The sequence below is a fragment of the Falco punctatus genome (assembly GCF_963210335.1).
Source record: "Falco punctatus genome assembly, chromosome: Z".
Classification (NCBI taxonomy): domain Eukaryota; kingdom Metazoa; phylum Chordata; class Aves; order Falconiformes; family Falconidae; genus Falco; species Falco punctatus.
In genome coordinates, this window is record NC_137586.1 from 64,991,124 (window position 1) to 65,006,835 (window position 15,712).

The following is a 15,712-nucleotide window of genomic DNA, read 5'->3' on the forward strand; positions in this document are numbered from 1 at the left end:
CACAAACAATACAAATTCAGGGGCTTATCCTGCAGTCTTATGATTAACTGAAAGCAAGAACTTCTCTTGTATTTTACATGATTAATGTTTGTCTAAAATGTCTTAATATTAATACATGCGATTGACAAGCACTGTGTGTCATTAGAAATGACAGGGCAGCATGTTATAGGTTAATATTGTGTATTTCAGAAAATGTTTAGCTGCTTTGATTTCTTATAAAAGATACAACCATGTAACCAGTTCCTACAAATATGTTTTCTACTCATGAAAATCCAAGTGGAATGGTAGCCCTTACAACTAGTTTGCACTCAGCTGAATTACCTACATTTCTTCCTCCTCGATTACCAGAATTATTGCAAGATTTTTTTCTTTTTGTACCCTGAGACCATTTAAGACAACTGATGAAATTTATCAGTCCACTAGGACACCAGTATTTGACCATGCAGTTGATCTTAACCCCTCAGAAGCTTTGTAAAACACTTGGAAGACACTTCTGGTTTTGCCTGTCTTTCGCCCAAGCATCAGTATTTTGACTCTATGAGTATTAATGCATTACAGTTTACCAAGGCAGCGATAACTTCAGGTGGAAAGAATACTTGTAAAGAAGAGATTCAGAATTAAAAACCGTAACAGTTTATCACCAATACCTCTTTGTGGACCTTTAATACCATCTCCAGCATTCTTTACTAAGTGTTGTTTGTGCCTTTGATATGATCTCAATTTGTTCTAAATGCTACTTCTAAGAACACCAGCAAATACCTACAGACACAAACCAGACAGAAATGTTTAATGTTTCACAAGGTACATCCCTTTATTATTGTAATCACAAAAACATGATTTTGTACAGGAATGTTTAAGTGAACTTCAATCGATGCAATTAAATTTGTTTCATAAAGATCAGGTAAACATACTACAGAACTTCATATTGTAAAGAACAAAAATATCAGCTTTCTGGCCTTGCAGTGCACATTTTAGTGCAAGTATTAAGACACAATAGTGTTCAATTCAGCATGTATTGCAGAACATCATGCCACAGTCCACTTCAAAGAGGGTCAGGACATGCAGCTTGTTAATAAAATGCTGTAGTATATAAAAAAAGCCACATGTTAATTTGTAAAATATATAGTGGTTTATTTGGATGATTTAAAGTGATTTCACTGTGGAATTTAGTTTTATCCAGGATAAACATCCAGACTGTCTTGTCATTTGGAGTATTTTTCTTTTAGGCGATGGCTTTGGCTTCAGGTAGGAATGCCTCCCAGTATTTTATTAGCTTGAAGAGAAGGGAAAAACATTATTAAGTACGAAATGTTGGAAAAGAAAACACACATATCTTCCTTCTCTTGTGGTAAACTTGTCCCCACCCGACAAAGTAAGAACACAGGTGCTTCATATTACATATCACATTACTACATAATGCAAGAAAAAATAAAAGTAATAAATACACAATTCTACTTATAGCAACAGAGTTTTTACCACACATTGAACACAATGCTACAGAATAGTTACACAGAAGTTTTTGTAAGCTCAGTTTGCTATTCTTACCTCTAAGGGTGCCACCTTTTTTTTTTTTTTCTTTTTAATTAAACAAAGCCACAGGGTTATATTCATGGCATGAACAAAGGAGAGAGTCCAGACTCTTCTGGGAACAGGACCTACTTCCAAATCATTGGAAACTGTTTTACAGTATTCAGTAATATTATATACTTTTTAAAAAGAGCACTAAATATTTAAGCATTCAAGTCTTCTCAGTAAGTCTAAGTATGTATTCATTACAATTTACTCCAATCTGTAAGTTAAAGTATTAATTCAGTTTCAGAAGAAGGTAAGACCCTCCCCTCGCCCATATCTGTAAGGCAGCTTTCTCCCTTGATTTCCTGAATCAGAGCTGTGTAAAGGAGCACAGCAATAGCTGGGAAATTCCAAACACTTATGTTATTCTCCAACACAGTACAGGCTAGTAGTAGTTCTTTATGTTTTAGAAATTGCTATACTTAAAGCCTGCCTTTTAAAACTAACCTAATATAGAACATATTAACTTGTACAAAACTTAAAATTTATCTTACCTGCTGTTGTGTTTGCACTAATGACTCTAAGTACTCGATAATAACAGTTTTAAAGTCTTTCACTCGTTCCTTCTGTTAATAAATAAATTATAGCATATTAACCTCTTAACCAATTTTACTTGGAATGTCAATATTATCTAAATTAAGACTGTTATTTACTTGGACAAAATTATACATGCCTCAAATCTTCCCACTTCCTTGCGAATGGTTTTGGAGATTTGTTCAAAATCTTTTTCCCCTTGCTGAACTTTTGTCTCCCACTGGCAAAGGAAAGACATACAGAGTTAAGACTGTGTTCTCCATTCAGTCAATCAGTATCTGAACCTTTTTTAGTATATTAGTGATAGTCCCTCAAGAGCTGAAAAAGACCTATTTGGGGTTTTTTGCATACTTAAGGGAAAGTCTTACAATAATAACTTAAAAGTAACAGATGGGTAATAGGATATCGTCAGATCATTCAGAACAATGGTATCTCTAAGGTAATGCTATCTATAGATGAAAGGTAAAAATATCTTAGTATTGCTATTAAGGAACACTTAATATTTTTTTAAGGATTTTTTAGAATCCAGAAAGGACCTCTAAAGCTTTACCCACCCATTTACAAACATTGCTATAGTAGGAATCTAAACCTGTAAGTTTTCTTTGACTAACTGTCCAATCAAGTGTGTGAGAGTTTCTCAAAAGTTAGTTCCCTGTACTTTCCTAATCCCAGAAAGAGTTGATTAAATTTTCATCTCTGTCTATGATCAAGTGTATGGTTATCTCTATCATATTTCTGTTGCAGATGGCAGGCTACTAATGACATGTTTATTGGCTTTCCAGTCAGAATGCATGTTACTTAACCAAGCTAAAGCACATGCTTTCTTGTTCAGTGGGAACTGTTTTCACAGAAAGCAGGAATAGAAAAGTTATTGCAGGTAAGGAGAACACAAAAGGAAAATTCAGAGGAAGTTATGTTGCTTGTGGTGTTTTGCCATATTGGGAGTGTGGTATTCATGTAACAATACATGACACTAGGTTATGTTTCTCCTTAGTTTATGGGAAAAGACATTCAGCTACACAATAAGAGATCATAATCTACATTATCTTATAACTGCTTTTACACATCTGTTATATCGTGAAATCTAAGCTAGCTGGGGTAGATAAGACTGTGAAAAAAAGCTATCAGCCCCAGACTTCCAACGCGTGCAGGCTAAGAAATACTTAAAAGGCAACTGTATCTGTTCATCTCAACATTGTAACTGAGTAATGGGAGCCAATATATCCAGTAAGGATCTTCCTCAGAAAAAGGCAGCAGGGAAGCAACATACTTCAATATAACATATTCCCATTAGCAATCCAGTGGTACTATTTACTCAACAAAAGCATTTTGTGGTGCAGTGTCAAGTTACTACTGTGCTAGGAGACGAACATCATCTATGTTCTAATAAATATCTACTTATTTTTAGTTTGTATTTATTGAGAGTCCCCTTATTGTCTGCATAGCTTCATAATGTGTAAGTCATAACATGATGTCCTTCATGGAAGACCAACACGAGGAGTTATTAGACAGCTGAAACAATACAAAACTCAGCCAAGGAAAACACAGATTAAGACTGCCTGTGCCTTCTTACCACAGCAACTAGAGGTGCCTCAGACTTCAGTCAAAGCCTCTACAGGCCTAAATGGATCCAACATCCAAGTTTCATCATGCCCAAGTGCCACATACTTGATGAATTATCAATGGATAACAGCCTGTCATCTTAATTCTGACACAGAGAAATTTCTCGTTATTCCATAACTTATTTCTAGGACTGTTCTTTGGCCCTTTATCTGCAAAAAGCAACATGCTTTTTGTCATGGATGAAGCTCAAGTTGTGTAGGCTTCCACTTCGCAAAATCTCTGCCAGAAGTACTACTATTACAGAGTTCAGCAACTCTGATCATACTTCAATGGCAGCACTAACTTTCCATCAGCACATTCAAATTGTGGGTTTACTAACAACCTTCACTAACCATCCAATAAAGTAGGAAAAATAAATCCTTCAGAAACAACGTAATTAATTCTTTTCATATTGGGACTGAGAAAGAGTATTTCCTACTACTTCCAATACTCAGGAAGTATTTTTGACAAGGAGTACCAGCTCACTTGTATTGTGGATGGACAGGTGACATCAAGAGGCAACCAGCAAGAATGTGGTCACAAGGAGTGACACAAAGTTTTCCCAGTAAACAAAGGCCTTTTTTAAGAAAAAGAAAGCCAGGTTAATGAGTAACTTCAATACCATATGCAAAATATATGAGGGCAGAAAGAACAAAGCAGCATGTGGTTAGTGACCAATGAGGAAGTCAAACAAATTAACTGCTTAAGAGAGCTTGAAATGTGCAATGATTTTCTCCCATTATTTAATGAGAGAATACTGGTGCATAATTAGAATGCATTAATGTTAAATAATTAAGTTGTCCTACCTCTTCAATTTCCTTAGTGAAGCATGATAGAAAAAGTGTATAAATTATGACACTTCAACATGTTCATTTATTTTTACTGAAATTACACCATATATACATACATACATATATATATATATGGGTAGATACGCTGCATAATTAAGCAAAACATGGGAACAGTTCTCCGTTAGTCGTCTTAACTGGATTTTAGATTTAGAAGCCAAGAGATGCCCTTCTGCCTACCCAAGCAATCTGTTAACAGTTAAAAGCATTACTTAACTTGTCCATGTTTCCCTCCTCCCATCTCCCAGACTCCGTAGAGACAGTATTAACTGCCCTACAGATCTTACGACAAAAAAATGCACACATTTAATATTTCAAATAAATTCCTTTTAACAATTTCGGTAAATATGGAACACAGCAAATGAGTAAGTGATTTATAAATAAAAATGGTATAAAGTAGTGCATTAATGCAGAATGAATGAGTTAATGCAGAAAGTCTGACCTCCAAAATAACATTTGATAACATTACCTCTTTTATCTCATCTTTAGCTTGCTGCAATTTATCAGGTTTGTTGGCAAGTTGGAGCTTTGCTTCAGCTTCACGTTTCTTTTGTAAAGTGACCTGAGCATCTTGCCACTTCTGCCAGCACTTCATTCGATGATCAAACACACCCTGTAAGGACAGACAAACAACTGGAATTGTTAGAGCTATCTAAATTCCTTACTAGGAAAAGGTAATGCTGGGTAAAGCTGGAACAGACGTACTCAAAAGAAACCTCACTGTGCCTACTACATCTCTGGTTGCATTTCATTTGACAGCATGCTTGCAGAGCTCAACATCTTCCACAAACAACAGGGTATTAAGAAGTCTTTTCAGAGCAGACACTTTAGTGCCCCAAACCGTTTTATGTTTCTCATTTCATCAAAACACTACCAAAACAATCACTTCAAATTGCTCTATTATGCAAACACTTCTCTAAATACAGACTCTAGCCAACTTTTCATGCACATGGATTACATGCATATTCAACAACACATTTTTGTTAGGAAGGGACTAAGGTAGCAGAGTTAAACTATACATATTTTTTAAAAGAAGTAAAAAGACCCCACGGTCCCAACAATCTGGCAAGTTCAAAGATATTTCTGGATAAAATTCATGAAAAGCTCTTCCCACGAAAAAAACTAATCATGCTGTGCAGTATGACTTACGCCAACATTGAATATTTTCTTTTATTAATTAAATATACAAATTGTATTTGTTTCTTATTTACAGAAACTATTGGCTACAGCCAAATTATGGTCTTGAAAAACTATGAGTATACTGTAAAAATAAGTAACTTGAAAGAAACAAGTACAATGTCCTTAGACACAGTAGTGTATGATGTCCCCAAACACTGTGCACAATCGGTACTGCTTGAAGTAGATGATATTCACCATTTACATTCTGTCTGGATCTTATTAATCCATTCCCATTTTTCATCACAATCATTTTTATCATTGGAATAACTGATCATGGATGCATTCATTTTACTCAGAATTTCAGGCAAAAACTTTATCTTAACTGTTACAATATGTGCAAACATGCACATTCACTTACCCTAAATCCGCATGTTGAGGAATTGACTTCAAGTACAAAAATCAGTATTTTTTTCTAGTAGTACTCACTTTTACTGCAGCAATGAGACGAATGTAATCACCAAGCAGTTCTGAGAACACATAGAAATCAGCAAAAGCTTGCTCTTGATGCAATTGATCTATCTTCTCCTCAACCTCCGCAAGCTGAGACAAAGCTCTAGATAGAGCAGTGTGGTCTTCAGAGTTACCTAACATGGCAGCACTTTTAGCAAAGGCAGCTGTGTTGGCTGAAAGCTCTGAAATACAGGAGTAGTGCTCAGTACAGTTCAGATAATTCGTAATATTACTCTGCAGCACAGATCAGTGGAGGAGAGACCTCTGCCCTATTTCAACCCTAATTTCACCAACTGAAAAATATAAGCTGTATTTCCTCAAGCTTATGATAATACACAAGGAGATCACAATGAAACCACATTTAGGAGAAAAACTGCCTCCAAAAAACCTCTCCAACAGTAAACGTTTTGCTGAGCCTGTTAATGTCATGCCTACTCTGTCTAGCAAAAGACAGGGGAAAAACCGTCACTTCAGCATTATATTGCCTGGTTCAGAGAAAACTCAGGCCCACAAAAACAAAAGCCAAGTCACCTACAGAGCAAATTCAAAACAATTTTAACAGGTCTACACCACAGGAGTTCAAAGTGGGAAAACACCCAACTGTTTCACAAAACCGCCACTGCCGTAAGTGGAACTGTATTTCTGCTGGACTGTTTTAATTGACTGAAGTACCTTTAACTGTGCATACTGTAATGTATTGCCACATTCTGACATGACTTGAAAAAAAAACCCCTCACATACCAGTATGGCTGGCATCTATGAAGGTAAAGTTTTGAGCTTATTTATTAGGAAATACTAGGGCAACTGTCTCACCAAATCCCATGTCAGTCATCCTGTACAAAGTTAAGTCCTATGAAGGACCTCTGAATAAATGCTTAATCCAAATTACTTCAGGATAAAAGTGCAGGTTTGTTTGCAACCATGCTGCTTCTGTGGAAGCATCAGAACACCACAAATGTTTGTAGAAGCAAAATGTCTTCAGATACTTAAAACCTTTACAACTTAGACACAACTCTAAAAAAACAATAAACAATTCTTCAGATCTGTGAGCAGGCGCCAAATCAACAGTAAACAAAACCTCCCATTTTCCTTTACTTCTTAAAATACTCTTTAGTCTTGAGGACATCTGGCCAAAGATTTTTTACTACAGAGAGGAATTCCTGATAGAGTTACAAGAAAGCTGAAAGGTGACAGCATATTTTAACGTAATACACTAGCGTCAGGTGGCACATTTACAGCCTTCCTTGAAATACAAATCAAAGTTTAGGTGTTTTGGTTGTTTGTGTTTTTTTTTAAATCATCTGATGGAAAGCCAGCTTTGACAAAAGACCAGTACAGGTGATGAAAATACAAGGTTACTGGCTTTGCTTCTCTCTAAAGTAAACAAACCAAAAGTTGATATTCTTAGACTACTCATCTTTCCAGAAGAGTTTACCTTAACTATACATCATCAAGCTAGTGTTATGTGGACCAAATTAAGAATAGTAAATATCTGTTTAAGAGCTTAAACTCAGTTAACAGAGCAATACTAAACCAAAAAATGTTTAAATGGATTTATGCAGCCACTTTTTGTTCAGAAGGAAACGACTCGTGACCTAGAGGTACATTTATGAATGTTTCCTGTAGCAGAATCATTTGCTAGGTATGGTATTAAATCTCACTTAATACCATAATTTATTAATTTATTAAATAATAAAAAAATGATGCTAAATCAATATAGTTACTTTATGAATGACAGATATTCTGGTTAAATGAAGATTAAAAGCAGGTATACAAAAATGCTAGAGCAGTTTAAACTAAAAGACACAATTAGAAGATTTTTGCATTAAAATATACTGTGTAACTCAATTAACTAATTAAGAGCTCTGACACACTAAGCTCGTTTCATCACCATTTCCTAAAGTTCACGCAGCCACATAAGAGTAAAGTTACCTTTTCTGTGGCAGACTAATGCTTCGACACTGGCATGAAGTTTCCTAAGTTGCTGATCCAGATTCTCAAATTGCTGCTGTTTTTCTTCAAACCACTGACAAAAGATGAAAGAGTCAAGCATCACAAATTAGATTACCAACAACATTTCTGGTTTTAAAGAAGCAAATTATCCAGGTACTGCCAGGGTGGTCAACTGATACAGCTACGAATTCAAGCCAATAAGCAAATTAATAACCCATTTTCTACTTCTACAGCTTTAAAATGCAATTGTTGAGGCTCATTAATTCGTCTCATTATTCAAGCTGAAAAATCAGCTCTTACTGCATCCGATTCATTCATCTTGATTGTCATTTTGTTGACAGCGTCGGCAGCCTTGTTCACCATCCTCAATATTCCTGCTCCACTCAGAGCCTGGGTGTTAACCGCTCTCGGCAGCTGGAATTGAATGACAAATAAGGGCAAACAGACTGGTTAAAAGGATGGAGGTTTAACTGGGCACAAGGGGGAAAAAGAAAAGGATATAGTGTTTTCTTTACTCCTGTGTGTTTCAATATAGTGGAATCTAATTTCTCAGATTTACTACTTTTACATTCTCAAGAGGAAAACTTAAAAATACAGACTATTTACTTTTCTTCTACATCTTTACATTTAAATGGAACAAACAATCCACTTCTCCCAAGTTATTATGAACTAGCCAAAGGTCCTCACTAGCTACCTATACACTACAGAAAACAAATGCCACTACAGGAATAGAAAAGCTTAGATTTACACCAAATTAGCCAAAAGAAATTCTGTAAAACATTTAATTGTAATGCAAGATTTGCGCTGTGTGCTGATTATAAAAGGTTGATGTCTTTTTGCTTTTCAGCATAGGCCAGATTTCAAAACCTACCTCATACATATCAAGAGAACTGTGTATTTGCTTAGGTACTTAGAAATCCTCAGGACTAAGTTAACAAACTCTAAATTTAATTGATATTATTATTCAGGCTAGTCTGAATATGCCATACAAGGTGGCCCCTATGTCAGACCATTTACCCTTCATGTGAAGTTTTATCTGTCAGCAGCATTGACAAATCCACTGTAAGTTATTTATCAATGATGCTTTTGTCAGTAGTGAGGTCTCTGTGACTTATTAGTATAACTAAGATATTGACATTGGCCAAAAGACAGTTCAGTATTACAGTGAATCCACTATGCACATTTATAAATAGGTATTACGTTTGCTTTAACATTATATTTAGTATTATGAAAGGTTCCAGATTGATAGCATGGGTGGCTGAAGTCCTCCACTCACAAAACACCTAGCCTGGCCACAGCATTGCTAACATTTTCACATCGTCCTACCAGTAAACCTCAAGCTGGACTCCTAAATACAAGAGAGCTGCTTCCAAGCCAGTTTCATTCTTGAGCTAACTTAACAATCAGTACTATCAGTTATGGATTTTCACCATGTATGGCAGCCTTGACTCACTTCCACAATCTAGAACTGGACAGACTAACCTGCTTGAGAAGCCACTGAATAGCAAATAGTTTCGGTCACTGCCACTCTAATTTTTATCAGAAGCAGAGGCACACCATTACCTAAGTAGCCTCTGCCATTCTGCCCCACAAAGGGTACAATTTGATTTAATTTTATATAAATCTATGGGATTAGGTCTCAATACAAAAAGAATATATTGTTTTTTAGGTTACTGTATCTACAAACAAATAGGAAAACTTCAAAGAACTTAAATACCTCGGAACTTTCCAAGAACTGTCTTAAATCTGGATCCTGTAACAAGGTTGGGTGTTTTACCGTTCGTTGTAGATACCTATGATTTTAACAATCAAAATATTAGACAACAAAACAGATTTAATGTGCCTGACAGCATTGAAAAGTATCCTCCACCTAAAGAATGGGTACACAACCTCCCTCATTATCAAAACACTTTTCAAAGTCACCTCTAAAAGATCAGATGATAGTTCAGTCTCCAAGCCCCTTCAATCCTTTACCTCTCTACTGACTCTTCAAACCATATTTATGCACTCTGTCACCTTCCTCCAACAAATGCTTGGGCTAGGTCCTACCCAGTTACAAGCTAGGACCACTAAGCTGTTGAAATGTTCACTGAAGCCCTACTCCAGTAAGACTGCCACAAAACCTGGAACTTCTGACTGAAAGTAATGCAGCCCCATGCACTCCACACCACAACATAACACACCAAAGTTGCAGGCAGTGGTTCTAACACAGTTTGTTTACACCAGAAACTCCTTAAGGTGGGATCTGCCCTAACTATATGTTACACAGTGGTAAAATACTATAACTCTTATTTTCAACAGCTGAGTGAAGTCTTCCTCCTCTAACAACAGCCAATTTATGCCATAAAAAGCCTGTCCGCTGCACTGTACAAGAATGCTTCAACAAGCTCATGTGTATTTTTTTGTTGCTGTTACAGATAATTCTGGCTGACTTGTTACAGAATTAAAGGAAATCCTGGAAAAGTGAGTTGATTATGTTCCAACTATTTATTTGCTGCCTAGACTAATGCCCTCAACCCACATTAGTTCTAAAGGAGTCATGCACTTGCAAACAAACAAAAAATAAACCAATGCAACTCCTTTCTCTTTACAATTTTTCTGTTTCTGCTTAGACCTAAAAACTGTTGATTGAAAAAATATAGGTTGAAGAGAGAAATTTCATGAAGATTCTTCCCCTAAAAACTGCTGCAAGTTTGTCTTTCACTAAAGACTGTTCCAAATTTGTCATAACTGATTTTAACATTATGTAGTAACAGAAAGTGTGACATTTACACAAATGCTTTATATCTAGTAAATCAAAAGATCACAGGAATATGATCAGTGATCTGCTAATTAAGATGCAGTGACAGAATACTATCAATGGCATACTCTACTCTTTGCAAAGCTTTAGCTTTGCTTAAGCCTCAGCTGCAAACTACCAGAACATCCCCGTTAAACTCAGACATTGCTTAGAAACTGTCCTAGAAAGTCATGTGGGCTGGGACTTTTAACTGAAAGTCTGAGTATATTGATACTGTAAATGTAGTGTATTTTCTCCATCATCCATTAGGTATGGCTGCCAGACCCTTATTTTAATTCTTAAAGAACCTAAGGGTTGCAGTGGAACTATTATATACATTAGTATAAAATTAATTAACAAACATATTAAGTATATGCTAATTATACATTAATTATGTAAGTAGTTATATATTGAATATGAAAATATGCAAATAAAATTAGTAAACAATTATACATTACACTTGCATTCTATTCTCAGTAGCATTTACAAGTTGAAGTTAATGTAACAAGGAGTCAACGAGATTTTTCTTTAGAAATCTGCTGCTAGAGAACACCCTTTACTCCAAGGGAGACTTCTAACATTTTCACTGGAGACAACTGAACATGCGCTTCAGGACATCTGGCAAGCAGACCTGCAGTATGTATGTTCACTATTTAGGGCATCAATTTTAGTGAAATCAACTACCAAGGAACCTTGCTTTTGTGCCCACCTTCCCCATAGCTCTCCATTCAAAAAAGAGCAAATTGAAGCAGATTTCTTTGGTCTGACCTTCCGGGGAACATTAATATACTTTCCTCAGGTTTAGGCAAAAGCAGCAGAATCACTGCCGCTAAATATCATTTGATCACCTTGGTAGGTATGTAATTTTTTAATAATATTTTGATCCTGAAGAAAGTGTCAGCTAAAGTTGGCATAAAAAAAAAAAAAAAGCTCCTTGCCAGATAAGATATTCATAGTCTTTCTGAAAAAACAAATGGAATATGCTATGAAGCTTTCCCAGCATTGTCAAAAGTCCAGAGGAGTCCATTCCTCAGTACAGGAGGAGTCCTAACATCCACTAGAAGTGGTATACTAGTGTAACTCCTTTAACAAATAAATGAAAAAGCAGCACTTAAAACATGCACACAAGCTTGTGAATTAAACTTTTTCTAATTCTACTTCTGTTCCAGCAAGCAACCAAAAGTAAAACTAGTAATCTATATTACAGAGACCTAAAGCTGTGTGTGGAGTTATCTGTTCAGTTAGTTCTCTAAGCCCAATTACTCTAATTCTGGCTGTTACTCCAAGTTTTCATATCTCACAGCACCACACTTTTAGCAATACACTTCTTGTATAACCAGAATGTGTTCCACAGTTCTGCTCCAACCAACAGAACAACCTCAGGAACTTCTAGATGGAATTTTAAGTGGCAAATGTTAAGCTGTAAGTCAATTTTCCATACCAGACAGCTGAGAACAATGCATCAGTATTTTGAGGTTCAGTAGAATTTCAAACGTTCTTCTGTTACTCAGGAAATGGAAGATATTAGCAATGGGATTATGAAGAGATATTTTTTGTTTAAGATTGGCTCTGGAATTCCAGAAGTTTAAGAGCTTCATACATTATCTGTTAGATAGGTCTTGCAACATACAATCTAAAACCTTTGACTTGTTAATTTTCTAGTTTAATTGAAACTGTTATATGGTATATAGTTCTTGTATGATTCAACTCCATCACAGCAATGGGCATATTATAAAATCATACCAAAATTAAGGCTGTATACTTGTGTAAGTTCTACTAGTTATTTTATAAAAGCTTTACTAGCCATGTCAACAGGGGAAACTGATGCAGCATTATCAGTTACAGCACCCTTCTACAGCAAAAATATTTGAACAGTATTAGTTGTGTACCAAGTGACAGAGGGTGACAGAGATCCAATATCTCTTACGCAAAAATTCAGCCAGTCACACACAAGTACTGTAAGTTGTCAGAAGGCCATTTTACTTTGAAATGACTGAAGGTCTTTCACCAGTCTCCCTGTCCAGCAGCTGATTTTCTATGGAATGGATATACTGCTGAAGTGCCTTAATTCCTTAAACCCAAAATGCCTATGTAAGCTGATGAAGTTTTACTTACTATATCTCTGTAATCTTAAGCACTAACTAGTCTGAGGAGTTAGCAATCATCCCCTCTATGAATAAGGCTACATTTCCTATGATCAACAGGAATTATTCAATTTCTACACAAAAATTTGGCAGCTGCATACAGCCTCTAGAATCCATCTAAGTACACACGGCCCAGACCCCAATTACAGCACCCATGCAGTGTATTACAAGTAATTCTGAGGCTAAACAAGTTTTGGTTAAATACATACATTACCTTTCTAGAGCTGCTCTCCTTTTCTCTACAAATTCAGTAGATGAAGAATCTTCCTTGCCTACTTTAACCTTCGTCATGCCTTTGAAGAAAATGGCATCATATTGATTTTATTTTATCATAAATAATTCATTAACATAAGTGATGTGATTAGAAGATAAAGCTCACCTAAGTTTATGTATCTAAGTCAAATTACAATGAAAAACACTAGACAGAAACAGAAAAAACATCAATACTGCATGCTGCATGGTTTTGTGGGAAGTAGCTCTGTGAAATACACAATTTCCTGTAACATATTAATTGCGACTACAAGTTACACAAAACAAGTTTAGTTTGCATTTATGAAGTCAATCTAAATGAACACCAGAGTTTTACTGGTCACTCATTTTCAGAAGACGACAACAGTTATTCAAATAAAGCAGAATAGGAAAAGAAATCTCAGGTTATAAGCTGATTAATTGGTAAGCTTATTACCAATATTTTAATTCTATTATTTTTTAAGTTCTAAAACTAAGAAGTTTATAGTCAACTAAGGCAAACTAGCCAGCTCTGAAAATACAGATTGAATGGAGAATAAAATTAACAGAATAAAATGTATGCAGCTTTATTTGCTTCCTCTGCCCAAGCCAAGAGTGGCCAAAAAACTATGATGGGGAGCCAGTCATTAATGTATCATGGTATGGGAAATACATTCAATCTCAGCAACTGAACACTAAAACCATCAGACTGAGGTCAGTATTGTTCACGCTAAAGGCCTAAACTCAGAGAGTTTAGGAACCTGAGACCTATCAAAAACACCATGAAACACTAAGCATTTGTAATTATTCTTATTTCCCAAAACACAGAAGAGGTATGTTATGATACAGACCAAACATCTTATTTCTACCTGTAATGTGTTCCTGCTCTGTTAGTTCTGTGTTTCTCCAGCTAAAAATTCTGAGATTCTGAATATGTACTCCTTGACCTGCTAGGTCAACAGTTCCCAAAATTGTTCCTCACCCGATCTCCCTTCTGGCTTTAGAAGTTTCACACAGTAACCCACGGAGGGGACAAACAGCATCCTTACAGGAACAAGGAGGGACCCTTAACCTCTCAGTGAAGCCTTAGTTTTTCCCTTCTCTGTAACATGACGAAAATAAATCTGATCGGCATTTTTTTCAAAGGTATGCTACACAGTGTAATGTAACTGTAAATCCACAAATTTATCTGTAAAATCAAGTATGTCTACATACAAGACTTAAAATTTTCAAACAAGGTGAGGTAACTCACATGCCTCATCTTTTTGCATTAGAGTATTACTATTCATTAATATCCCACTACTGAAAGCATGAAATGCTGTAGTTTAATAAAAAAAATCCTTCACATATGATAGCAACAAAAGTTCATAGAGAAGAAACTGAATATGAATTCAAATGACCAGTATGAGGAATTGCTAAGTTGTGATATTGACCAGTTATTTCTAGATATCATGCCAGCTTTCTTTCTCTGCTACTATAAGCCTATTTAAATGCAAGTGTAAAGGCAGTTTGTGTAGCCCAAGCACTCCTCTAATCCTTTCCAAGACAGGATTCATAACTTCATAAATTATTTTCTTAAAAACAGAAAACATGATTTTCAAATACACATACATAAGTAATGAGGCAGTCTGGATGAATGACCAGCTCTAGTTCACCACTGACTCAATTTTATCTCCTTTCACAGTCAGTAACTGACCACTTGAATTTGTGGCTAAAGTTCTGAAATGCCAGCCTCTCCCACCCATCACCAAAATAAAAGTCAGAGCTTAAAACTCCGGGTGTTATCAACAGTGTAACAGAATGAACACAGCAAGGAGTTCTGTGTAATACACACTGCATAATATGAAATATCATGCAATCAGTGTTAGGACTTTTAAAAATAAACACATGTGATATAAACACAATATGTCATCTTACTTTCAGCTGTTTTGTCAGCTCTCTGCTTTAAGATGCCTCATTTTAAATCAGCCTAGAATCCCTTCTTCTCTCCAGAATTAGAAATGTTTGGACTACGTATTTTTGGACAGAACTAGATACTACCTGTGCACTGAAGTTCAAGTTTAAAGCAGGAGTTTCATGCTCTTTAGAAAATGTCCTACAGAATCTGTGAGTTCCCCCAACTTAGCTGTAGCTTAACAAAGTCTGTATACAAGAATCTGAAGCGACAGCCAATGCTTGCTCACACTGCAGTAAGTCCCACCACTTACATATTTCCAGGTGTATCAATACCTATGCTGGTTTTGTTCAAGTGGTACCTCAAAATCCAGGCCAAGCTTTGTCTTACAGATGAATTTGACTGATGCAAGTACTACATTTCATGTAATTCCACACTGACGCATGCCTTAAATGTTGTATCATTCAAAGCACATGACTAGAAGCCTCATTCCATCTTTTAAGTCTTGTTAACATTGGTAATTACTTAT

The 15,712-nt window shown here is 35.9% G+C and overlaps 1 protein-coding gene across 1 annotated transcript in view; it reads right to left on the reverse strand.

The window, feature by feature from the left end:
- Nucleotides 1–785: 785 nt before the first annotated feature.
- The window catches only part of SNX2 (sorting nexin 2), a 32,584-nt gene continuing 17,657 nt past the window's right edge, over nt 786–15,712 (reverse strand). Inside the window, exons 7-15 of the mRNA XM_080372653.1 lie at nt 13,276–13,354; nt 9,856–9,931; nt 8,439–8,552; nt 8,118–8,211; nt 6,162–6,367; nt 5,026–5,169; nt 2,246–2,326; nt 2,067–2,138; nt 786–1,273 (exon numbers count right to left, since the gene is read on the reverse strand). Coding sequence (XP_080228779.1) covers nt 1,223–1,273; nt 2,067–2,138; nt 2,246–2,326; nt 5,026–5,169; nt 6,162–6,367; nt 8,118–8,211; nt 8,439–8,552; nt 9,856–9,931; nt 13,276–13,354 — 917 coding nt within the window. The 3' untranslated portion in view covers nt 786–1,222. The remainder of the gene's footprint in view (nt 1,274–2,066; nt 2,139–2,245; nt 2,327–5,025; nt 5,170–6,161; nt 6,368–8,117; nt 8,212–8,438; nt 8,553–9,855; nt 9,932–13,275; nt 13,355–15,712) is intronic.